Below are 25,324 nucleotides of genomic sequence, written 5' to 3' on the forward strand. Positions count from 1 at the left end.
GGAATTTGTGAAGAAATACGGAAGACAATTATCCAATGACATATATCTCAATGTTCAAAAATCTGAACATCCTTGGAAAGTGACATTAGAGAAATTGAACAATAATAATATATTCTTAGAGAAAGGTTGGCAAAATTTCATGGAATTCTATAGCATAGAATATGGACATTTCTTACTATTTAGATTTGATGGAGGCTTAGTAGAACCACAATTCCACGTTTTTATATTTGACAAGAGTGCTACGGAGATAGACTATCCTGTTCGAAATTCATCAAGCTCTTTCGATACGAATTCCAACTCCGAGCATCTTTAGAGGAATTATGAAAAAGAAGAAAAGATTGAGGAAAATGATGTCTCAGTCGAAATCATAGATGAAATCAAACCAAATCTCAACGATGTTGCAAGTGTTGCTAGTCTTGATGATACGTTAGATTCTACTCATTCAAGTACTGATGATGAAGCAAGTTCAAGCTTTAAAAGCAAAGGTACGCGAGCTAATATAATAAATGTAATTGTCATTTTGACGTGTTTATGTCTCAATATATATCTCTTTGTTTGATTCAACTTATTTTGACTCAACTTATTTTAGTGACATGATGTTAAGAAGATCCTTAATGCATGTAGATCTAGTTGACATGCCTAGCTACTATTATTACTTATGATTAACATCGAAATTTTTGTGTTGTGAAGGGTATGATTATATCTCTCCTAATTTGAAAAAGAAACTTACGAGAAAGCTTGATGGCATTACCTCACAGCATCCTCACTTCAAACGAATCATGTATCCCTCAAATGTCCGTGACCAAAAAAAACTGGTAAGTTTATTTACTATCAGTTTACCACTGTTTCATATTTTTTGCAACTTCAAGATATTATTTGAGAGATATGAAATATTACAAAGTTGTAAAAAAAATATGAAAATTAGGTACTAGTTTTTTGAAAGAAGTCCTAATTAAAGGACGCTAAATTTCATTAATATAAGCCATACGGCATCTACAATTGACAATGAACGATAATGAAAACGAATTTAACAAAATCAAACAAGAATTAATCGGGGAAGGGCTAAGAATTCAAATACATTAATATAACAATTCGGCATATTCTCGATTCGTTGTCTCATACAACTTTTTGAGTGGATCCGTCGTCGCTTCACAATTCTGTGAGAAAGTAAATTCTTGTGCTGATTCCGTAACCCGAATCCGAGCTATAATCAATGGTAGCCCCGCACAACCGGAGACCAAATTAAGCGCAAATAAAACCTTGTCTTTCGAAGGAGTCCGAAAAACCTTGTCTTTCGAAGGAGATCGAAAAAACTTTGTCTTTCGAAGGAGATAAACCCTTTCTTTCGAGGGAGACATTATTGTAACCTAAACAAAAACCTTAAAAGAAAAATAAAGGTTGGGGCTTTCCACCGGTGAAATCCGATGGAAGCCCCTTTAAAATTGACAATAGAGACTAGGTTTAGGAGAAAGAAGAGAGAAAAGGAGGCTAGGGGTTTTTTTTTTTTGGTTAATATTGGCCCCGAAAATTAGGTAGTAGTTATTTGTTTTCATTCCATTTTCATTATATAGCTAGTAGATAGGTTAACATTTTTCATATAATCAACGTATATTCTTTGTTGTGATTTATAATTCTATTAAATTTTGCTTTTAATGAATGTTTTTAAAATACTATTAGAATTAAATGTAATAACTTGAATTTATGATTTGACAAATATAAATAATGTTTCAATTAAAAAATTGAGGAATGTATCTGTCATGAATGTAATGATTTATTTTGTGCATGTTATGTGTAGCGTGTTCCATTAGAGCATGCATCAACTTACTTTCCAAGAAAATCAAAGGAGATAATCTTGAAAGGACCAAATGGGAAGAGCCATCATGTAAGATTTTATACTGGGAAAGCTTGTGTTGAAATAATTGGTGGATGGAGAAGGTTTGTATCGGATAATGATTTAATGATCGGAGATATATGTATGTTTGTGCTCATTAATCCTTGCTCCTATTCTTATAAGGTTTCCATATATCGTAGCTAGCTTAATTTTGTTACAAATTCTAATATATATATATCCGACTACAAGATAGAGGTTTTGTGATTCAATAATTATTGTAGTAAGATTTTTGAATTGTGCACAATGTAGACCAAATAAACAAATTACTCCATGTTGATGTATGTGCAATTACTCATCATTTTTTTTTTAGAGTGAGAGGGTGAGGGATAGGGATAGCTCAAGTGGTTAGAGTTTCGCTTTCGGTTTCAGGTGATCATAGTAATCGATTCTCAGCTCATCCTTGTGGCTCTCTAAACACACACAAGACTTTTTTTTTGGCATATAAAAGAAAAAACCAAAGGTAAGCTATGCCTATTTTCTAGCCTTAGTGGCTAGATCATGGACCTTTGCTACCATATTTCTAGGGATTTTAATTGTTACAACAAAATAATCTAATGAAAATCAGAATTGAAACATCAAGCTAAGGGCTAAAGCACGGATTGCATCAAGTAATTGAACTAATCGAACTTGCAGCTTAGCTAATCGGACCAAGGAGTAGTGGAGTACCAAGGGGTGTTGTACAATTCAAAACTAATTGGACTTTGCTTAGCTTCAATGAACCAAGTTCGAGCTTAATAATTTTCTACTTTCTACTATACTGTTGTATTAGTTTTCAAATTTATGACAAAGTCAACACAAAGTAACGTCACCAATACATATAGTTATCAACAAGGTATTTGGTCCATTTCATGGGAGATTGACCATATTATCTTCGAAATTAGAGCTCTTCTTTCTCAGTTTCACAGCTAGAGCATTTACCATATCTATGGAGAGGCGAATAGAGGTGCACATTGAATAGCAAATGTAGGTCATTTATTAGTTAGTGATAATATGGATATTATACCTTGTAATAACTCTAGTTTAATTCTCATTCTCTCCTCAGATACATTAGAAATTCCCCTCATGAGGAGGGTTTTCTAATGTTTTTCCTTTTTCTTACTTTTAAAAAATGTCATTGATACATATACTTCCTCCGACTTTTTTAGTTGACATCATTTGACTTTTACACTATTCACACAATACACTTTGACTCGCTTTTGTGATCTATAGATACGATAAAATATGATCATGTGGGATCTTGTTTGAATCGTCTATATTTATACTAGATGAAGCCGGTGCACGGTTTGTTTGAATTTTTTAAAATAATTTTTTTTCATATATATATATATATATATATATATATATATATATATATATATATATATATATATATATATATGTAGAAGGCTCTCCTGAGAATTTTTCTTATGTGAGAATTTTTTTAATGTGAGAACACTATATATATTCTACATTTTTGCTCGTATGTTCTAAATTTTAAATCTGATGTTCTAAACTTTTACTTAGGTGTTCTAAATTAAATCAAATGTTCTAATTTAGTACTCACATGTTCTAAACCATAAATTAGTTAAGTTTGATGTCATAAATTTTAAATAACTTGTTCCAAAATTTTAACTTATATGTTCTAAATTTTAAAACGTGTGTTCAAAAATTTATAATTATATGTTCCATATTTTAAAGTGTATGGTCTATTATTTTACATGTATGTTCAAAATTCTTTACTCACACTTTTTATATTTTATATCAGTTTGTTCTAAATTTTTATTCACATGTTCATAAATTTAAATCATATGTTCTAAATTTTACTCAATTGTTTAAAATTTTTAAAGCAAATTTTATAAAATTTTAATCACTTGTTCTAATTCTTAAATCAGATGTTCTAAACATATTTCTCACACAAATGTTCTAAATTATTACTCATATGTTCAGAATTTTAATTTGAGTCACATGTTCTAAATTTTTACTCACATGCTCTAAATTTTAAATTAGTTCTCACTTTAGTATGAATTCTCAATTATGGACCTTTTCTCATCGGATCCCTCCTATATATATATATATATATATATATATATATATATATATATATATATATATATATATATATATATATATATATATATATATATATATATATATATATATATATATGGGAAGGCTCATGTAAGAACACCTCTCTTATGTGAGAAAACTTTATATGTGAGAACACATTTATGTTCTAATATGTTAAGGTAGATGTTCTAAAAATAAATAAAACCCATCATCTTCAACCTCAACATTCTCTCTCATCTCCTCACCAACACTATCCAATCTCTAGTTCCTCTATCACCACCACCGCTTGTTCCATAGCCTTTATGTCGTCACCTCCACCACCATCACTCTTTCTCTTCTCCCCGACTTCATGGCCAACACTCTCTCTCCTCTCCACGACGACCACCATCACCACATGCTCAAGAATTTCATGTGTTTTGTATCAACTTTTGAACAATTATAGTCAAGAATTCAAGTTTGAAGCTTAATCAATGGTAAACCAAGCTTAATTGACAGTTTAATCACTAGGTCAAAATATGAATTGGCCACCGGTTCAAACCCCCCAAATGCCACCGGTTTTGAACCGGTGGTCATTTGGGGGGTGGCAATAAAGCCAAGCAAGGCCACCGGTTCAAAATCGGTGGCAAAAAGCCTTATTGCCACTGGTTAACCGGTGGTAATAATAGTTAGGGCCACCGGTTAACCGGTGGCAATTTAAATGCGCGGTTTTTTTGGGGACTTTTGCCACCGGTTAACCGGTGGCAATAATAGGGATATTTTTTTTTTCTTTTTTTTTCGTTTTGCCTGCAATTATTCCTGCAACTGATCCTGCGATAATATTCTGCTATAATATTCTGCCATATTATTGCTATAAATTCTGCCATAATATAATTATTATTAATAATCATAACAAGAATTAAAAATATATATTTAGACATTAATAATTAAAAACCAAATGCAATACAACAAATAAAGTGTGATATACATAAATACAAACAATACTAACTAGTCATATTGTAGTCTAAAAGTTAATTAACAAAGTATAAATTCAAAATGATGTGACATTTACAAATTGAAGGTGATGAAAGATGCCAACATGTCTCGAACTTCATTAAAGTCCTTGCTTGTTAACGGATCTCCCTTTTGCACCTTGCAAAACTTGGAATATATATAAATTATGTTAGAATTAATTAAATTAGTTAAGTTAAACATGTGTAAATAAATATGTAAAAAATTAAATACTTAGGTCAAAACGATCTAAAAGAAGGCCTAAAAGACTTCTACTTTGCCCATTTTCTACATTTTTTAATTAATGACCATGTTCTTTCTCATAACATGTCAATTATACTTAGTTATAGGTGGCTAAGCCTTGAAATCACAGAAAAAGAGCATTTTACTAAGTTTAAGGACGCATTTTCATCCTAAATAGCCTAAATAAGGCCTAAATGACTTCTACTTGCCCATTTTCTATATTTTTTAACTAATGACCATGTTCTTTCTCATAACATGTCAATTATACTTAGTTATAGGTGGCTAAGCCTTGAAATCACGTAAAAATAGCATTTTACTAAGTTTAAGGACGCATTTTCATCCTAAATAGCTTAAATAAGGCCTAAATGACTTCTACTTGCCCATTTTCTACATTTTTTTTAACTAATGACCATGTTCTTTATCATAACATGTCAATTATACTTAGTTTTAGGTGGCTAAGCCTTGAAATCACAGAAAAATAGCATTTTACTAAGTTTAAGGACGCATTTTCATCCTAAATAGCCTAAATAAGGCCCAAATGACTTCTACTTACCCATTTCCTACATTTTTTTAACTAATGACCATGTTCTTTCTCATAACATGTAAATTATACTTATTTATAGGTGGCTAAGCCTTGAAATCACAGAAAAAGAGCATTTTACTAAGTTTAAGGACACATTTTCATCCTAAATAGCCTAAATAAGGCCTAAATGACTACTTGCCCATTTTCTACTTTTTTTTAACTAACGACCATGTTGTTTCTCATAACATGTCAATTATACTTAGTTATAGGTGTCTAAGCCTTGAAATCACGTAAAAAGAGCATTTTACTAAGTTTAAGGACGCATTTTCATCCTAAATAGCCTAAATAAGGCCTAAATGACTTCTACTTGCCCATTTTCTACATTTTTTAACTAATGACCATGTTCTTTCTCATAACATGTTAATTATACTTAGTTATAGGTGGATAAGCCTTGAAATCACATAAAAAGAGCATTTTACTCAGTTTAAGGTCGTACCTCATCAAGATGTATGGTGTTGGTACAATGAGTCGCTATGTCAAGCATGAATCTCATCACGTATAATCCACAATCAACTCCATTATCTTGTTGTGGGCACTAGCATAGGAAAAAATCAAATGAATCAAACGTCACATAAAATCCACAATTGTTTTAGAAATGTTTATTAAGATAATCACAATATGATGTGGCATTACCATAGGTGATTTCCATGTAGGACCCCGTGGAGCACGACCATGTATCTTCTACATAATACTATAGGAAAGTAAATTCAAATTTGATTAGTTTGACTACTAAATGAGTTAGGTTAAGATAATCAACACTAGGTAGCTATATTTACTTTTGTAGTACAGACATCACGAGGTAATTCTTTGTTGATCGAGCTGAATCAAGGTGAAAGATTGTGTTATTAGCAGGACAAATCACCATGAGGAACCAATAAAACCTACATAAATTCACAATACACAAACAAATCAATAATTAGGGTACAACATATAATTCAAATGTAGAAAGAATTGAATTACACATGGTTAAACGTACTCCTCATAACATGGGGCGAATATGAACTTGTCTCCCGCACACATTGATTCCCTAATACTATGATTAACATAATACATCACCTCGGGGGAGTTGTGTAAGATTCTAGTCTCGGATGTCTGTTCGGGGCATAACCACCCAACTTTACTAGGGGAATTAGTGTCACTTAAGTGCTCCCGTAGTGCTCTGCGTTCATGGACAATGAAAAATTAATTGACATATGAAGGATTAACAACACTAATATGAATAACATAGTTAATTTAAGTGGCATGTGCCCGTACCTCATGAATATTTGAATGAGAGAAATGTTAAGCATTGAACCTCTTAAAAATTCCTTCACATCTTGTTTGTTTAACCATGCACTTGCATCCTCATCATAGTGGAACATTGCCTTAGAAAGTGCAATTTCAATGGGATCGTCACTAGGCAAATGACTAAAACGATTGTGTAGAAAATTTAAATCCTTAGTGAGCGATTGAAGGACATTGTCTCCAACAAGTGGAGTAGGTTGCATGGCTGAACCTTTCGAAGAATTCTTTTTCGACACTTGTTCACTCTTCGACCCTTGTCCACTCATCTTCTTTGTAGGTTGATCAACACTTTTAGGCTTCTCCACCTTCCTTCTCTTTGATATTTGCCTTTTTTCGAAATCTGATCAAACAAAAATAATTAGAGTAAGTACGCAGCAGCCAAGGCAGATTTGTTAAGAGAAAAAGATAGTGCATGCCGATTTGTTATTTTGCACAACATCAAAAAAAAATATTACCTCGTTGATCAACCTTACCCAAGCACGTGGCCATTGCACATAGATACCTTTTGCTTCCCAAAGAAGAGTAATCCCATCATCCAGTATAGACACCGGTAGTGGGACAATTTCGAACCCAGCAATGTAAGAATTGATCCCGACCGAGTAATGTTGTGGCCTAAGCGATTGGAAATGGACCGTATCACCGGTCGTCGCTTGTGCACTACCATACGCCACCAACTGCAACTCTCCTCCATTTGATAGCCCCGGGTCTAGAAGTGTACACTCGGTCTCTACCTATACCAGTAACGAAATTCACTTGTGAAAACAGAAATTATCAAAAAGGGTCTTTTCCTACAAAATTGATCATGTAACGAAATTCACTATGTTAAAACCAAACATGCTCCCTCGAATCCTAAATTCACCTCTAAATCTGGAATTAGATCCCGTCGCCGCGTTTTTTACTTTCACGGTTCATTTTTTTTTTGTTGAGAAAATCATTTTCTCTCTGTGAATCCTTGGAAAGTAGCCATGTTTTTATCTCTGAAAATCATTTTCTCTCTCTGAATCCATGGCCGATCCTTTTCTCTTCTTGAACTTGATTTTCAATTTCTGGGTTTTTTTGGATAAATTTTTTATTGCCCTAGGCATTATAAGTATAAATTCATGGTAGACACTCCAATAACCCGTAAAATACCAGAATGTTTAGACTTTAGAGAGAGAAGGGGCGGCGGAGAAGGCGAAGGCAGAGGAAGCGGATCTGAGTAATAAAGAGTATTGGTATATTTCTCCATCAGCCCAGATTGATTGTTGATCTGTCCAGATTGTTAGCAATTTTATGTTGGCTTGGTTTCCTACTTCTTATTAAGAAGACCCTAGTAAGGCGCTTCGTAATTGGGATCTTATTGGCCCTTTTACTTTGTTGTCTTCTGTTAAGAAGGTAGTCATCATTTTTCATTTCTCTTTGAATTTTGTTGCATTTGACTATTTATTTTGCATTTTAATTATGGGTGATTTTAATGTTTATGGGTGATTTCAATTATGGGTTCAGTTGATTGTTGATTTTTATATAATGTGGTTGTTTGGATTGATAATGGCGACGCACAATTTATCTCTCAATATATATATATATAACATATTAATATTTTTTATTATGGGGTTTTTGTGTTCTGATTTGACAATGTGCAAAAATGATCACAGATTTATTGAAATTGTGTTAACTTTCTTTGATTTTCAGCAAATTTGGTCACCTTCATTGACCTTGGCCAATAAACATCAAATCAATAATATGAATTATGTACTCCATTGCTGTTATTGCTCCATGGATCTCTTGTTTTGGTTTTGTTTCGGCTGGCTATATTAGTGATTGGTCATTGTAATCATTTAGTGCTTGGTCCTTATTATCATGAGCTATATGATTGAATTGATAGTTTGAATTATGCGAAAGCATATCAAAATTTCCCTCAATTGGGTTTCTTTAAGTTATCTGTCTTATTATCTTTAGCATTCCAATAATATCAATATTTGGCTACTTCTGTATATATCAATTTGATTTTGACTCATTAATACGATATGGAGTGCAATATCTTGTAAATACTATATGCATGTTTAATAGTAAACTTTAATTCTTTTCTTTTTGTTTAAATTTGACATTCTCTTAGATTCTTTACTCATACTCTATGGTAGTGAAGGATTCTTGTACATGGATAAACTTTTGGACTACTTCGAGTTTATTTTAATTAACCTTGATACAACCGCTTACTTTTATGTTATGAGCTTTTGAACAATGTCCCTATGTATTGCACGCCTCTCATGCAGAGTGCCACAGATTGCAGAGTAGCTCTTAGAGAATAGTGAAAATGCTTAAAGTTACTTATTTTTACATTTGCACATGTAATTTTAGGGTGTGAGGCACATGAAAGGTTTTTGATCTGGACTTTATTGTTTGATGTAGCAACTATATCCTCCGGGTATTTTTTACTTAAGTTTCCCTGCTTGAATTATATATGAGAAAAGAGGAATGTTGGATGTTTATCTTCTTTTTTTTGTTCTGAATTCTTGAAATTGGATTGTGTTTTTATAAGGTTTTTTGGGTTTTATTTGATATATGCAGGTTGTAGAGAATTGACTACACTGATTTTTGACTATTTTTTTATAGGTATAGCTTACAATTAGTATTCACGAGCTAATTAGTTTTTGACGATAAGAATGAACTGGCCTATATTTAGGATGATGTAGGTGTAAAAAATTGCATGAGCACATCAACGATTGCTATGACAGGAGTTGGACTCCATTGAGGAAACTTTGAACACCGAATTGCAAAGATCTCAAGCAGGATCAAGTACTAGTAAAAGAGGTGGATACCTAAGCTGAAGAAGGTGCTTCCCGAATTGGTGTACTTGAGAATTTGTAGAAGCTAGATAAAGAAATAAATGATAATGTAGTCCATAAAATTGCTGAACAAATGGTTTGGGGGACAAAATGATTTAGTTTTAACTTTATAATTGTTTTTTTGCTTAGTTATCTAGTGATAATGTAAATTTGTAATTTTTCTTATAGATAACAATGTACAAACTTTTTATTTATATTAATAAATTCTGATTTGTTTTTGGAAAATTGTTATTATTTTAAGTGTATTAATAATAATAATAATAATAATAATAATAATAATAATAATAATAATAATAATAATAATAATAATAATAATAATAATGATGACATTAAGGTATAGGGAACCGTGGCATTAGGTATAGGAAACCGTGGCATTAGGTATAAGAAATCGTGGCATTAGGTATTATAGCTAATGCCACGGCAATAATGTTGTCGTTGCATCAGGTGTTGATCTAATGCAACGGATCATTGATGCCGTGGCATTAGGTGTCATATGCCGTTGCATAAGACCTACTGCAACGCCAACAGATGCCACGGTACATGGCCGTTGCATTAGGCCTAATGCCATGGATTTCGATATCTAATGCAACGGATTTGAGGGTTGCAATAGGTCAAAAATGTGGTAGTGTGATCGTGGAGTTGGAGGGTTCTTCAGATGACCCTTGAATCAAAGTGGGGTATATACCCTCCTTCTTCCAAGTTTTCCTCCATTCACCAAATGTCTTGGCCCCCATGCAATGCATTTGCCTTGTTTTTCTCTCGAAGTTCCTACATAAATAGAAATGTTAGCATCATTACTGCAAAAGGAGTCAATATATTATACAATTCTCATTAGATTTAGTAGTTCTTAAAATTGCTTTGGGTCGAGTTTTTTGAATAACAAAGTCTTTCCACTCGTCCTCCGTCACGCTTGGCCATATTTTCCACGGTGGGTCTTGTTCCTCAACATCTTCCTCATTTCCATCTTCACCATCATTCCCCTTTGAAGCTTTCTTCTCGTGTTTCTTCTTCTTATAGATCCATCCACTAGTCAAGTGGGTCTTGAAGCCTCTGAATCTCTCCGCTATTAAAGAATCAAACACCCTTCTCTTCTCGGGATCATTAGGAATATTAAACAGCTTCAGCAATCACAAATACAAGCAATTATTATTTTCCATTTACAAACAACCATTAGGTGAAATTATTTGTAATTGTGTAAATGTGCATTTAAACAAAACACTTGCCCTAGTATCATCCCAAAATGTTTGAATCAAGCCTGGAGGTACTTGCCGCCAACTAAGTGTAATGGGGATTTTGCGCGCACACATGCCAACTTGGTTTGCATATTTCCGAATCCATTGGCCAGTAGGTCGGCCTCTTTTGTCATACTCCAGCACCATTGGACCGGTTGGCTTCTTAAAACTTGTTGTCGGACCCCTACTCTTTCTCTTAGCTGGTGCCTTTACCCCCACTCCACCACTTGTGTTCAATTGCTCTTGTCCTTGGCTTTGAGTTTGAGGAGTAGTGTTCTCACCAACAATCTCAACAATTGTATAATCAATAGGAGGCACACGTTCAGCTGAAATTTCAAATTCTTCAAGCCTGCGCTCAAAAGCATCATGTTACTGATCTTCTGGCTCACCCAAATCAGTCTCCTTGTTCACATCATATGGCTCGTCCTTGTCCTCATCCTCACCCTCATAGCCATCATCATCATCCTCCAAATCCTCTACTAGTGGATCATATCGTCCTCCATGAGTTATAAACACCAGTCATTACAAACATAACACGATATTAGGTCCATAAGAGATAAAAATGTTGACATATAGGTCATAATACATGTTAGCATATAAAATAGGCAAGTAATTCACATATAGATCATTTTTATTCTATTTTCATCAAATTGACTCTATAAATTACGTAACTTGTTATTTTCTAGTACCGTTGACACTAAAAATATTAAATTCTATCATATTTGACGCATTTTGAGATATACTTCATTCATTAACAAGAATTTGGGAAAATTTAGCAACTAAGATAACAATATCATTCATTTTCCCCAAAACTATTCATAAAATTACCTAACTTCTGATTAAATTTAATAATATTTTTAAATTCTTACAATCTCAAATTAACTGTTATAGTACCTCATTCTAATATTCCTTCGTTGTGGTCTGACCGCATATAACATGTCTGGTTGTGTATGTCATTTGATGCAATAGGTCTAGGAACAGTGAAAGGTGTTGAATCATCAAACGCATCGTATTCTTCCTCATCTTCAACATCTCCAATGCCTAGGATTCTTCTTTTCCCAGCTAGCACAATGGACCATTTTGAATCGACTGGGTCAGTTATATAGAACACTTACTTAGCTTGAGATGCTAGGATGAACAGTTCTGCACTATCATTCAAGTGGCCAAGTTCTACAAGAGTAAAGTCATCATACTTGACATTAAGCCTGATATTATCAACCCACTTACACTTGAAAAGAGCAACCGTGAAGTTACAATAATCAAGCTCCCATATTTCTTGAATTCGATCGTAGTATGACAATTTTGCATCGACAGGTGATTTATCCTTAGCACTTGCAAACTCCCTTGACGATGCCACAAGCGTTACTCCACTATTTTGGGTCGACAAAGATTTCAAATCCCGACCCTCTATCCAAAAAGTGTACCCATTGATGTCATATCCCTCAAATGAGCGAACATCATCCCTAGGACCATAAGCAAGCCACCTTACTGTATCAGTGACACTATCATCCAAACGACTCATCACTCGATCACTAAACCAACTTACAAACCTCTTATTATGCAACTGCATTAGTGCCCTTTCACCTTTCGATGGAAATTCATCACACAAACTAGCCATGTCATGTGCTCATCTAAATAAGGGTGAACATCTACAACATGGTGCAACACATAAAGGTGTGCTTGTGAGAACTGATCTTGATCTGGTGACATTCGTTTTGACCCAATTGTGCCATGACCATCCAGTCTCCCTTCATGTCGAGAAGCCGGAAGACCAATAGGTTCAGCAACGGCTAAATAGTCGGCCACAAAATTACCAATCTCCTCACTCACGGTCCCTTGAATCATGCTTCCTTTCGGATGAGCCGGATTCCTTAATTTATCTTGCAATGTGCCCATGTGTCTTTCAAAAGGATAGCACACCTCAGGAAAACTGGACCGCACAACTTAATCTCATGCACCAAATGAAGAATGAGATGCACCATTATGTCAAAAAATGAGGGTGAGAAATACATCTCAAATTTGCACAAAGTCACAATCACATCCGTTTGCAAAGCATCAAGTGTACAAGGATCAAGCACTTTGCTGCATATTGTATTGAAAAACGAACATAGGCTTGTAATAGCTTCCCTCACGTGCTTCGGTCGGTAGAAATACTTGCACCAACATGTGACAATCATGGGATTTCATACTTATCAGGTTCAATTCTCCACTTAAGGATACCAATCTTTTCATGTTAGATGCGTACCCAGATGGAACCTTAATGTCGTAAAGACATGCAAAAAACATCCGCTTTTCTACCCTTGACAATGTGTAGCAAGCCGGTGGTAAATAATTCTTCTCAACCTTGCCTTTACCCTCATATCTACTCTTTGAAGCATCCGCGACCTTTCCCTTTCCCTTGCTCTTCCCCTTTCCTTTTTTCGAAACATTTACAGTTTCTTGTTCCGGTTCCTTTCCCTTTCTGTCCTTCCCCTTTGTAACCTTGTCTTGAGGCCACAATTCCGGACGAATCCCGATCTCTTGCAAATCTAACCGTACACCCTTTCCATCCTTTGTTTTGCCTGAAATATTAAAAAGCGTTCCCACAAGAGCATCACACACATTCTTCTCTATATGCATCACATCAAGACAGTGCCTAACATCATGTTCTTTCCAGTACGGAAGCTTCCGCAAAATTGATTCTTTTTTAAAAAGAGCTGTTGAGATCGGAGCTTTTTCAGATTTTCCAAACATTGTTCGTATACCCTTAACTCGAGCATAAACCTCAACACTGATCAATGGCCTAGGCGCAATCTCCTCTTCCACTGTCCCATCGAAAGCCTTTTTTTGCCTACGGTACGGGTGATCACGCCTAAGGAACCTTCGAGTCCTTAGGTACACATCTTTGTGAGAATTCTTAAGGTTTACGCTTGATGTTTCATCAATACATATGGGGCATGCTTTTTTCCCTTTAACCTTGTACCCAGACAGGTTGCCATATGCAGGGAAGTCATTCATGGTCCACATAAGGGCTGCACGCAATGTGAACACCTCGTTCTTATGAGCATCAAAACAAGAAACCCCTTTGTAGGGAATAATTTCAAGCCTTTAAAATCCCACTGCTTGAACCCTACTGTGATCATACACTAAAGTACGGTGGCGCCCAAAAGGGAAGAAGATAGAGCAAAAGAGTCGCTAACAAGTTTTTAAGGAACTTGTAAACCGTTCATAGGATGAAGGTTACACCCCTTAACGATCCAAGAGATCGTCAACTCCATAAGTTCATGAACCAAAATAGGGTTCGGGGATGATGGTACAAATCCAACCTAAAAGAGATTGAACCTGCCCTAATAATAGGCCTCTACTTTATTCTGCTCGTATTCATGTGCGCTTTTTGATTAACATACAATCAATAGGATTAACCCTAAACCTGTTTATCTATGTTGGTTGAATATTAATGCACAAATAAACTATTATTGGCGATCACTTGAATTTATAATCACAATTAACCCTAACAGGATTACTAAATTATCTTATTAATCGTGGTTACAAATACCAATTCCCTTTAACCTGCAATAAAAGGTGATCAAGCAATAACAATATAAAATATATATGCATATCAAGCAACATAATAAATAATCAATAATTATAAATATTAAGAAGAGCGTAGGAAGCATCATACTTAATCATACTTAATATTAAAGATACCCTAGACATGATACTAGGAATCATAAATAACAATCTAAGCATGATATCTACATCATGAAATCAATTAAACCATCAAAGCACTTACTTGGATGCCTCGTACCTCTTTCTAATTACAAAATACACACGTTAGTAACTTCAAGGAAAAATAATAAATCAAAACAATTAAATTAAATAATTGAAAGAGAGATTTGGGACCAAACCCTCAGAAATTAAAACCTTTCACGTCTAGGGCGAAGGCAACTTCGAATATGGCTAAGTGTTTCTAGATCTTGTGAATGCAGAATTTTGTATGAAAAAGTAAAGTTTAGAAAAGAATGCTAAAAGATTAATGTTATTGAAAATTGATGAATGAATGATGTAGATGATGAAGAGAGTTGAAGAACGATTTATTAATAAAAAGAGTTGATTAATGGTCAATGAATATTGATCATGGGTAATTGAAAAAAGTGATTGTTGATGATGAAACCGGAGTTTTAAATACGATATTTATAGAGAAAAACATCCAAAAAAGATAATTTATAAAATAGAGTCTGAAGATCGAAAAACTAACTTGGCGCCTGCCCTGGCTCATTGGCGCCATGACCAGTGGCTAGCGCCACGCGCCAATGGCTGGCGTCTGGCGCCAATCCTGATTCCAGGCGCCAAGGCCTGGGGTTGGACGCCAAACCGGATTTTAACGCGTTTTCGAAAATCTGACAATTTTACTGTACTGGAAGATAAAATAATATAATTTCAGTCGAAAATGCTATTTGATCTAATTAAAACTCCGAAGAGTCCTAATTGAATTAAGAATGATAAGACCTTCTAGAATGTTCTAGAAGACCAAAACCGTTCCTAATTACATTAGGTTTGATAAATCATATTAGGCCCTCCCCTAGATCATTGGGCCGTACTTAAAACTCAAACCGGGCCCAGTTTAGTAAATTGGCCATAAATTCCTCAATATTCATCGGAATTGGGCTTATAATATATCGTTGGAAAGGTCTTTGCAAGCCCCATCCAACTACACCACTATCGGACCCATATCATGGACCAACCAAACTGGATTGGCTGTTTTCTTAAAATAAAGTTTTCAAAAACAGAGAGAAGAGAAAAGAAAAGAAAAGAAATAAAACTTTCTGCAACACTAGACCTTTCCACACTTTCGTTTCATTCGATTATGATTCGACGTGAAAGGTACTCATCACTGGGTTTGGTTTTGGGGAGACACAAATGGGTGTCTACAGAAGCCCCCACTTTGACTGAGTTTGGAGAAACGCAAGTTTCGAAAACGAAAGTCAAAGTAGCGATAGGGACGGAGAATGATTCAGAACGTTCTGCGATCCTAAATCAATCTTATAACGCCGATACCTGCAAAACTAGCATTAGTTAAACAGATAAAAGAGTTAAGAAACGCGTATCTTGCACCGTCGAGCACACGTCTCTGAAAGTAACCGATTTGCTGTTGTACTGTTGTTTTGATGCCCCCCTGCAAGCTAGAGAATGCCATCCCGCTTGAAAACCGCTACGCCTTGTAACTGCTTCCAAATTAGAAGATTGCTTCACCTGAAACTACCTTCTCCGCTGTGATAATATTCCACGTCCAAGGGAATATCATCGAAAATTATTTCTCTTGAAATAATTCTCATCCGCATCATGATCATCTTCCATGCCTCAGGAACTATGATCGAAGACAATTTCGCCCGAAATTACCTTCAGTTGTTTGTGACAACTTTCCGCAAGCTAGGGAATGATGTCGAAGACATCTTCTCTGGAAGTCATCCTTGTTTGATGCGATAATTTTCCAAAGGAAATTACCGAAGATCCACGCCTGTCGATCTTTAAAAGTTCGCCTGAACTTTGCTCCCGCTATGCCTGTACGTCGGCGCTCTTTGCTCTTGAACCTGTATGTCGATGATTTTTGCTAATGAACCTGTATGTCGGTGGTTTTTGCTAATGAACCAATGCTTAGGCGCTTTAAGCTTAGTGAGACGATCTTTTCATCAGGTCGATCACTTTATGTAATCAAGTCGATTACCTAATCATGTCAAATTGCTTAGAGGGGCTAACTGGCGTACCAAGGAACCCAAAATATATCGCAGAAGGCTAGCACAACCCCAGAAGGTGGCTGGCTACTTTGGCGTCGCTGAAAATCGATCAGCGCCAGCCTTACGACATTAGCGCCATGCGCTGAAATTGGCGTCTGGCGCCAAGCACAGAATGTGACGCCAATGCCTAGGGACTGGCGCCAGCACGGGAATCACTTTAAATTCCCGTTTTCAGTTCATTTCGTGCTCTGTTTTGTTGCGAACGCTGCTCGAAAGAAGTCGAAACTTCAATTGATAGTTTCTCATTCATTTCTCAACCGAATTCGCTCAAATTTGTTGCAAATCAAAGCTTTTCTCATCCATATTCCCGATCTATGTAAGTTTTCCTCCAACTCACACCGATTTTTACGAATTATTGGCATGTTCATTCACGAATTTCATGAAAATTCGAATCTTATAATGCTTAATTTGCTTTGTTTATCAAGTTTTATGCCATGAAATTGCTTGTTTATGTTTGTATATTGCCTTGGGAGTAATTTGAGACTTGTTTGACTCAATTTGGCGAAGAAATGAGCAATCCGCCATTGTTGGACCTCCTAAGGTCGTGAAGAACAATGTGGCCCGTTCTTGATATTTTTGCTAGCAATTCTTGTTCAATTTGTCACAATAATCACTATAGTGTTGCAAGAAATTGTTTGATTGCTTGAAAAAATGCTGTCATGCTCGATTTGAATTTATGCTCTGTTTTAGTACTACGTACTCTGTTTTTGCGAACATAGTATCATGCGGCTAGGCGAACCTTTAGATACTATAGAACCTTAATTTATGATGATTTTGCACAATGTAGCATGGCTAGACAACGAGGCTCAGGTTCACGGTCCCGAAACACTAGACGGGAGCATGAGCCCGTGGAGGACGACACTACACCGTCCACTTCGCTTGGTCAGCTCCCAGAGTGGGATGAGCAAACCTTGTTCTTTACCCCGGTCCACCACATTTCTGAGAGAGTGAGACGGGGAACCGAGCCTGGGAGGACACAACACCACGGCTCTGGCTGCGATGGCCAAGGCGATTTGTATAGGATGCATATCGCCAGAGATCGAGAGACGAGACTCCTATGGGAGTCTTGCGGATTGGTTGTCCTATTTGAGACCTCCGAGGCTATGGTTGCCTCCAGCGGGGGTCACCACGTAGTACGCGCTCTGGTGGAGTTCTTTTGGGACACCACCAACACTTTTCATTTTCCATGGGGTGAGATGATGGTCACTCCTACAGACTTCAGTCTCATCACAGGACTGGAGTTCTCTTCTGTGCCGCTGCCATTTGACGGCGGTATCGACGTCTTTTCTCCAGAGGTCGAGGAACTGTTGGGGCCGATTGCTGTTCGGGCCCGAGCTGAGGTCGAGACGACTCAGTTCAGTGCTATAGGGATTCGCCGCTCGACGCTGGCAGCGGCTCTTGATGATAATGCGACCACCCGAGAGCAGCGGGTGGGCATCTTTGTGCTGATGTTGTTGTCAGGGACATTCTCCCCTGACAGGGGTAGTAGGACATTGCTTTACTATCTCTCTGTTGTTTGCGATCTCCGGCGGATCGGGACTTATGACTGGGCCAGCTTGGCCTACACGGACTTCGTTCGCGCACTGAGGGACTCGTGTCGCCATCGGTCCTTTAGGAAGAACGTTGCTTTGTCTGCTTTCTGGAAAGTCGTAGAGGTAAACATTATTCCCTATAAAGTTTAGCCCTATATGTTAGGCAGCATTTACTCATGCTTTAGCTTTTTTGTAGATCTGGTTCTATGAGTACTTTCCTTCCATTGCGCCGACGAGACCATCGCCGAGGGGGTATCCGGTGAGCGCCTCTTGGGGCGGCCACCATGTGGTCCTGTCTACTGCACGTGTCCGGAGTCGGATCATCTCGGTACGAATTTTGGTGCTTATCTTGCTCTTCTGCGTGTTTTAGACATGTTCTTACCTGATTGGTATTTTTATAGGGACCTGAGGTAGTATACCGACCATGGGGTGGTTGGACAGTCCCTGGATTAGCTGCACAGTACTCTACTGAGCGCCGTTACTTTCTGGGGACCTACGGAGCGGTTGTGTACTTAGGAGAGAGAGTCGCCAGACAGCACTCTTCTGATGCTTTTGTCGTTCCTGCTCCTCCACCACGCCACATGTTCGACGAGAGAGAGCTGTCGAGCATGGCTGAGGAGCCTGATTCTCTTTGGCGGTCCCATGTGATCTTTGGGCGGAGTTATGCTGAGGAGCTGCTTCCTTTGTTGGCTCCAACCCCTGTGCCGGCCGAGGATGTGAGGGTAAGATCCTTAGCTTTTTATTTTTCGCTGAGTAACCCCCAAGTAATACCTTACTGATTTCTTTCTGTTTCATCAGGATGGTCCCACTAAGTTTGTGCCACCCCGTATGTCCATCCACTACCAGGGGATGTACAGGCCGATCGAGGAGATGATTTCTCCGGCTCCTGAGGGCGAGCGCTTCGTGGAGCGGTCGATTCCTCGTCACCAGACTAGGGTAAGTCTAGTTCTAATTCAGAATCTTGTATTCAGTTTTCATGCATTTTTACTGACTTAACTTTCCTTGACAGTTCTCACGCGAAGTGGTTTCGGCTATGGCACGATGCATAGATGCCTTCCGGAGCCAACTCGTCCGGATGAGGAACGCGGCTACCTGTCGTCGAGACGACGCTGTCCGAGAGGTAAGTTTTCCTTACTTATTATTTCTGCACTATGCTTCAGTTTTCACCTTGTTTCTGATTTAATTCTTTTTGCAGGGTCAGCCGATTGCTTCTCACACCCGTACGAGGCCTGAGGGGCGGAGAGATCCGGCGAGGTCTAGCTCAAAACGGCGTCGCACTTCGTCAAGAGGTAGAGGTGGTCGTTCCGAGGCTGCTCGAGCCGACGTTGCTTAGGGCTCAGGGTCTTCTTCTGAGGGTGCTCCTGCTGACTTGTTAGGAGAGGCTACCTCGGCTTTCAGAGGTGGTGGGATGTACGAGGTTGGCTCATCATCGCAGCAGCCTCCGCGGTCTCAGCCTCAGGTTGACCTTGGCTGGAGCGGTCCTGTTTTGAGTTTCCCTCCTCCTACGGAGACTGGAGCAGGTGCTGAGGCTGGAGCTGGTGGAGAGGTGACTCCTCGGACGGCGCAGTTTTATGGCATGATGGTCCTACGTCCTCCGGCGCCGTAGTTTATTTCTGTATATGCATTTTATTTTGACTTGTTATAGAACTTTGCCTTTGACTTGTTATTTAGACACTTTGTTCTGTAAATCTATTATTATCTATTATTATGTTAGTGTATGTTAGTGTGTGCAGATGTGATAACAATTTAGCGCAAAAATTCCGTCATTTTCATTATTGATGGAGGGTATTATCCGACTCTCTCCCCCAAAAGGAAAAATAAAAAAGGAAAAAAGAAACGGAGAGAAAGGCTGATTTTTGAATTTTAATATAAAATCCAAAAAAGGAAATAAAAATTAATTAAAAATAATTGCTATATTTAATTAATTAAGAAAAGGATAGAAAGATATTTAGAAGAAATTAAAACGGGGCCATAAAGTCATTAACCGACTCCTATTTAATATCAAACCCCAAAAGCACCTCTTCGCGGTTCTCCAATTTTATTACAGGTAGAAAAATAATATTTTTAATTACAGAAATCAAAAAATATATTTTTGTATTGTAATATTAATTTATTTGCATTGGAATTTTTTACAGATGTGGCTAATGGAGAGGCTAGGATTAATTAGCCCTCCGGACGACATCGAAAATTATACGCCCACTTGCTTTGTGAGAAGAAAGAAGCGCATCCCTAAAATTGGGCGCCATGGGTGGAAGAAAGTCTTTGAATCACGTGACTTTGCTATCAAGTGGGTCATCCCATTGTGGAAAATAAAAAGGATGGTTGGTGTTAACAAGCAACCTTTCTGCCGTCTTCCAAGCTTGTCTAGCATGACAAATTATTACCCCTGCAGAGTAAAGAGACAATATGGCTTGCTTCAAAATATTCCTTCCGGGGATCTTCGTCCTCCCTATGAGTATCCCATATCTCAAGAAGTAGATAAATTTGACACTTACTGGAGCGCTAGACCTTTATGGGAAGTGATTACCCTAAAGGTTCCCCCTTTTTTACCTAATGATGTAAAGAAATGGTTGCTGAAGAAGTCTTCAATTGATCAGGGTCGAACCGATGTGAAGAATCGTCTAGGTGACAGGGTGACACCGGCCAAGGAACGCTTAGGTGCAAGAATTGAGTTCAAGACACCTATAATGCCTAAGAAGAAGAATACTACTAAAGACAAGGGGAAAAGGAAAGCTATAGACAAGAAGGCTTGGGTGGAAAAGAAGCATGGGGTGCTAGCTGAAGGAGAAACAATCTATTCTAAGATTACTAGCTAAAGTAATGGATGAAGAGGAGGAGGTGGAAAAGAATTGGAAAAGAGCAAAGAAGGAGAAGAAAGACTAGACCATTGCTTAGCTTTAGATTTATTAGATTCTTAATTTTTATTTAAAGTTAATTTATTTCAGCCTTATTTAAATTCCATTAACAATGCAATTTTATTTCATTAATGAAATTTCAGCTTTCAATTAAATTGTTACTTTAAATTTATTTTATTAAAGCAATGAAAACCGAAAAAAAAAAAATTAATTTTCGGAAACCTTTCGAGTACGGAAGTCGAAAATTTTCCGAAAAACACCAAAATTCGCCCAGATTTTAAGACTGAATTGGCGTCGGTAATTGCAGATTGGCGCCAGCTATTGAGGTCTGGCGCCAGGCGCCAATTCCACCGTCTGGCGCTAATGTCTTTTGGCTAGCGCCAGACTCTGTTCTGTGACACTAGTTGCTTTTCCGACTTTTGTTGACTTTTGTTGATTCTGGAACGCGGAGATGTCGAAAAATAAAGTGGCCGCACCCGTAATGGGTTGCCTACGTATCCTTTCTTAAGGAATCAGGCCAAACGTAGCTCTCTTGAGTGTCCTACTCAAGTAATTATGGGTAGTATTTTTTAAGTTGGTCAAGATTGGTCATGTTTGAGAATTCATTGCCATCCATGTCAGTTAATTTTGCTACACCACCTGACAGAATTGTTTTGACAATGTAGGGTCCAGACCAATTAGGTCTAAACTTTCCCCTTGGATCTAAAACATTTTTTCTTTGCGCTTTTAATACCAAATCTCCTACTTTGATATTTCTTGTCTTGACCTTCTTATTAAAATGTCTAGCCATACGAGTTTGATAGCACTGAGTGTGATGTAGAGCTTCTAGTCGTTTTTCGTCGAGTAGGATCAATTCTTCATATCATGTCCTAGTCCATTCGACTTCATCGAGTTTACTTTCTAGCGCAATACGTAGAGATGGTAATTCTAGTTCGACAGGTTGTACGGCATCCATTCCATATACCAAAGAAAATGGTGTATTTCCTGTTGACGTACGGATTGACGTGCGATAACCCCACAATGCAAAGTGAAGCTTGTCAGGCCAATCCTTATAATTTTCTGTCATTTTCTTGATGATAGTCTTTAAATTCTTATTAGCTGCCTCGACTGCTCCGTTTGCTTGAGGTCTATAATGGGACGAATGATGATGTTGGATACCATATTTATGTAGCAATTCTTCACATTCGGCTTAAAAGTGAGTTCCATTGTCACTTATCATTTCATGTGGGACTCCATATCGACAAATGATATTTCTCTCGATAAAAAGTGCTACATATTTTGCGGTGAGTTTAGCATATGATTGTGCTTCAACCCACTTCGTAAAGTAATCAATTGCTACTAGAATAAACTCATGGCCTCCTGTCCCTGGAGGAGCGATCTTGCCAATTATGTCAATTCCCCATGTAGAGAATGGCCATGGTGATGTGTAGGTGTAGAGCAAATATGGAGGAACGTGCTGTAAGTTGGCATAAATTTGACACTTAGGGCATCTTTTCACATATTGATGGCAGTCCCTATTCATGGTAGTCCAATAATACCCTTCTCGCATTATTTTCTGGACTAACATTTTTCCATTTATATGAGTTCCACAGATTCCTTCGTGGACCATTCTCATTATTCTTTGTGCATCCACCTTCCCTACACATAGGAGGGCTCGACCTTTAGGTACCCTTTTATGTAGCTCGTTGTCTATGAGTACATATTGAGAAGCCAAAAGTCTCAAGGCTCGTTTAGCTCTTTTGTCAGCATGAGGAGGGTATTCTCCATTGGTGACATAGTTGAGAATGTTTGTGTACCATGGTTCTTCTTCTTGTTCTTCATCTTCGTCTTGGACTGGGTCGTCGTCTTCTATAGCCTGTATATATGCCGGTTTGTGCCTTTTTTCGATAGTTAGAGGAATTTGCTCGATATCCATGGGAATCCTAACCATTGAGGCTAATCTTGCCAAGGCATCAGCAAATTGGTTTTCTTCTCTAGGTAGATATGTGTATTCTACCTTCTCTAACTGATCGGTAAGAGTTTCCAGATAAGTTTGGTAAGGGGCTAGGCTTTCGCTCCTTACTTTCCACCTTTTAGATATTTGATTGATGATTAGAGAGGAATCTACGAATATCCTTAACTTCTTTACTCCCAATGCCAGGGCTGTTTCAAGGCCTACCCACACATGCTTCATATTCAACAGCATTGTTGGTAACGTCGAAATCAAGCTTTATTGAGATTGGGACGTGTTCTTCTTTAGGTGATACTAGTAGTACTCCGACACCACATCCCTTTTGGTTTGAGGCTCTGTCGAAATACAAGGTCCAAGTATCATCTTCGGTGACCATCAAATCTTCATCTGGAAATTCATTGTCCTGTATTGGTGTCGAGTCTTCTATTGGAAAATCTGCCAGAAAATCTGACACCACGGATCCTTTAATAGCTTTTTGTGGCATAAACCGCACATCGAACTGGGCTAAGTTGACTATCCATCTTGAAATACGTCCATTGAGCGTTGAAAGTATTTGAGTGGATCCAATCGAGATACCACAAAAACGATATGCACCAACATGTAATGTCTCAACTTAGTTGTGGCCCACACCAAAGCGAGGCACAATTTCTCGAGTGGTGTATAGCGTGTTTCGTATTCGAGCATCTTCTACTTAAGTAATAGATTGCATTCTCTTTGTTTTCTACCTCTTGTGCTAGCATGGCTCCCATTGTCTCTTTGGTAACCGTCAAATATAACCTAAGAGGTATTCCGGGAAGTGTTGGCGCTAATACGAGAGGATTCGCGAGATAGGCTTTGATCCGGTCAAAGGCTTTTTGACACTTGTCATCCCATATTACTGGTACATTCTTCTTGAGCTTTTTGAAGATTGGTTCACATATCGTTGTTAGTTTTGATATGAACCTACTTATGTATTGCAACCGGCCAATGAATCCTCGAATCTGTTTCTCGGTTTTGGGCGGTGGCATTGACATGATTGCTTTAATCTTGGTTGGATCTATCTCTATTCCTCTAGAGCTTATGATGTACCCCAAGAGCTTGCCTGAGGTGACTCCAAAAGCACATTTTGATGGATTTAACCTCATATTGTATTTTCTTAGCCTTTCGAAAAATTTCCTTAAGGCTACTTGATGGCCTGGACGGTCCTTTGATTTCACAATCATGTCGTCGACGTATACTTCAACTTCTTTGTGCATCATGTCATGGAGCAAGGCAGTTGCTGCACGTTGGTAAGTAGCACCTGCGTTTTTCAACCCAAATGGCATTACCGTGTAACAATAAGTGCCCCATGGTGTGATAAAAGTTGTCTTCTCCATGTCTTCTTCCGCCATGAGAATCTTATTGTACCCTGCGTATCCGTCCATGAATGAGAGAAGCGCGTGATTTGCTGTGTTGTCTACCAGAATATCGATGTGTGGCAAAGGGAAGTCGTCCTTTGAACTTGCCTTATTTAGATCTCGATAGTCGACACACATCCTTACCCTTCCATCTTTCTTTGGAACTGGGACGACGTTGGCGACCCATTCGGGGTATTTGGATACCTTGATGAAACCTGCAGTTATTTGTTTTTGAACTTCTTCTTTTATCTTAAGTGCTACGTCGGGTTTCATTCGACGTAACTTTTGTTTTACAGGTTTCATTCCTGGAATTAATGGTATAGTGTGTTGAGCTATTTCTCTGTTAATGCCTGGCATATCTTCATATGACCAAGCAAATACATCGATAAATTCTTTAAGTAAGTTAATTAAATCGGTTCTTTCTTGTTTATTCAATGTTAGTCCGATTTTAACTTCTCTTTTATGAGTTGAATCATTTGAGATGTCAACTGTTTCAGTCTCTTCAATTACTGGTGTTTTCTTTTCAAGTGTTTCCATTGCTTTAATAAATTCTTTATCTGTTTCATCGTTAGCTAAGCAATGTTCGTCATCTTGGGTTAGGGAAGAACACGAGAAGTAAGGAGAATGAGCGATAGTATTATACTCTGAGATCATTACATCAAAGAGTGATATGTCCTCAGGGACTGGATCACTAACTATCCTAGGAGAAGAAATAGGAAGGGAAGGCGTTATAGCTAAAGACTTA

General features: G+C 37.6%; 1 protein-coding gene across 1 annotated transcript; it reads right to left on the bottom strand.

Annotated features, from left to right (window-relative positions):
• Positions 1–4,521: 4,521 nt before the first annotated feature.
• Positions 4,522–7,981, bottom strand: LOC110701901. Its single transcript, XM_021879507.1, has 8 exons — positions 7,894–7,981; positions 7,490–7,765; positions 7,005–7,374; positions 6,727–6,909; positions 6,527–6,631; positions 6,384–6,441; positions 6,187–6,285; positions 4,522–5,074 (listed from the first exon to the last, which is right to left on the bottom strand). The coding sequence occupies exons 2-6, from the start codon at positions 7,521–7,523 to the stop codon at positions 6,432–6,434; spliced, it is 702 nt and encodes a 233-aa protein (XP_021735199.1). The 5' UTR covers positions 7,524–7,765; positions 7,894–7,981; the 3' UTR covers positions 4,522–5,074; positions 6,187–6,285; positions 6,384–6,431.
• Positions 7,982–25,324: the final 17,343 nt, after the last annotated feature.

This window comes from Chenopodium quinoa, unplaced genomic scaffold (assembly GCF_001683475.1).
Source record: "Chenopodium quinoa cultivar QQ74 unplaced genomic scaffold, ASM168347v1, whole genome shotgun sequence".
Lineage (NCBI taxonomy): Eukaryota > Viridiplantae > Streptophyta > Magnoliopsida > Caryophyllales > Amaranthaceae > Chenopodium > Chenopodium quinoa.

Coding starts and splice junctions, on each gene's coding strand:
- LOC110701901 (XM_021879507.1), bottom strand. CDS start 7,523: ATGGCCACGTGCTTGGGTAAGGTTGATCAACGAG. Junction 7,375..7,489: donor GGGTAAGGTTGATCAACGAG/GTAATATTTTTT, acceptor TTGTTTGATCAG/ATTTCGAAAAAAGGCAAATA. Junction 6,632..6,726: donor TTCGCCCCATGTTATGAGGA/GTACGTTTAACC, acceptor GAATTTATGTAG/GTTTTATTGGTTCCTCATGG.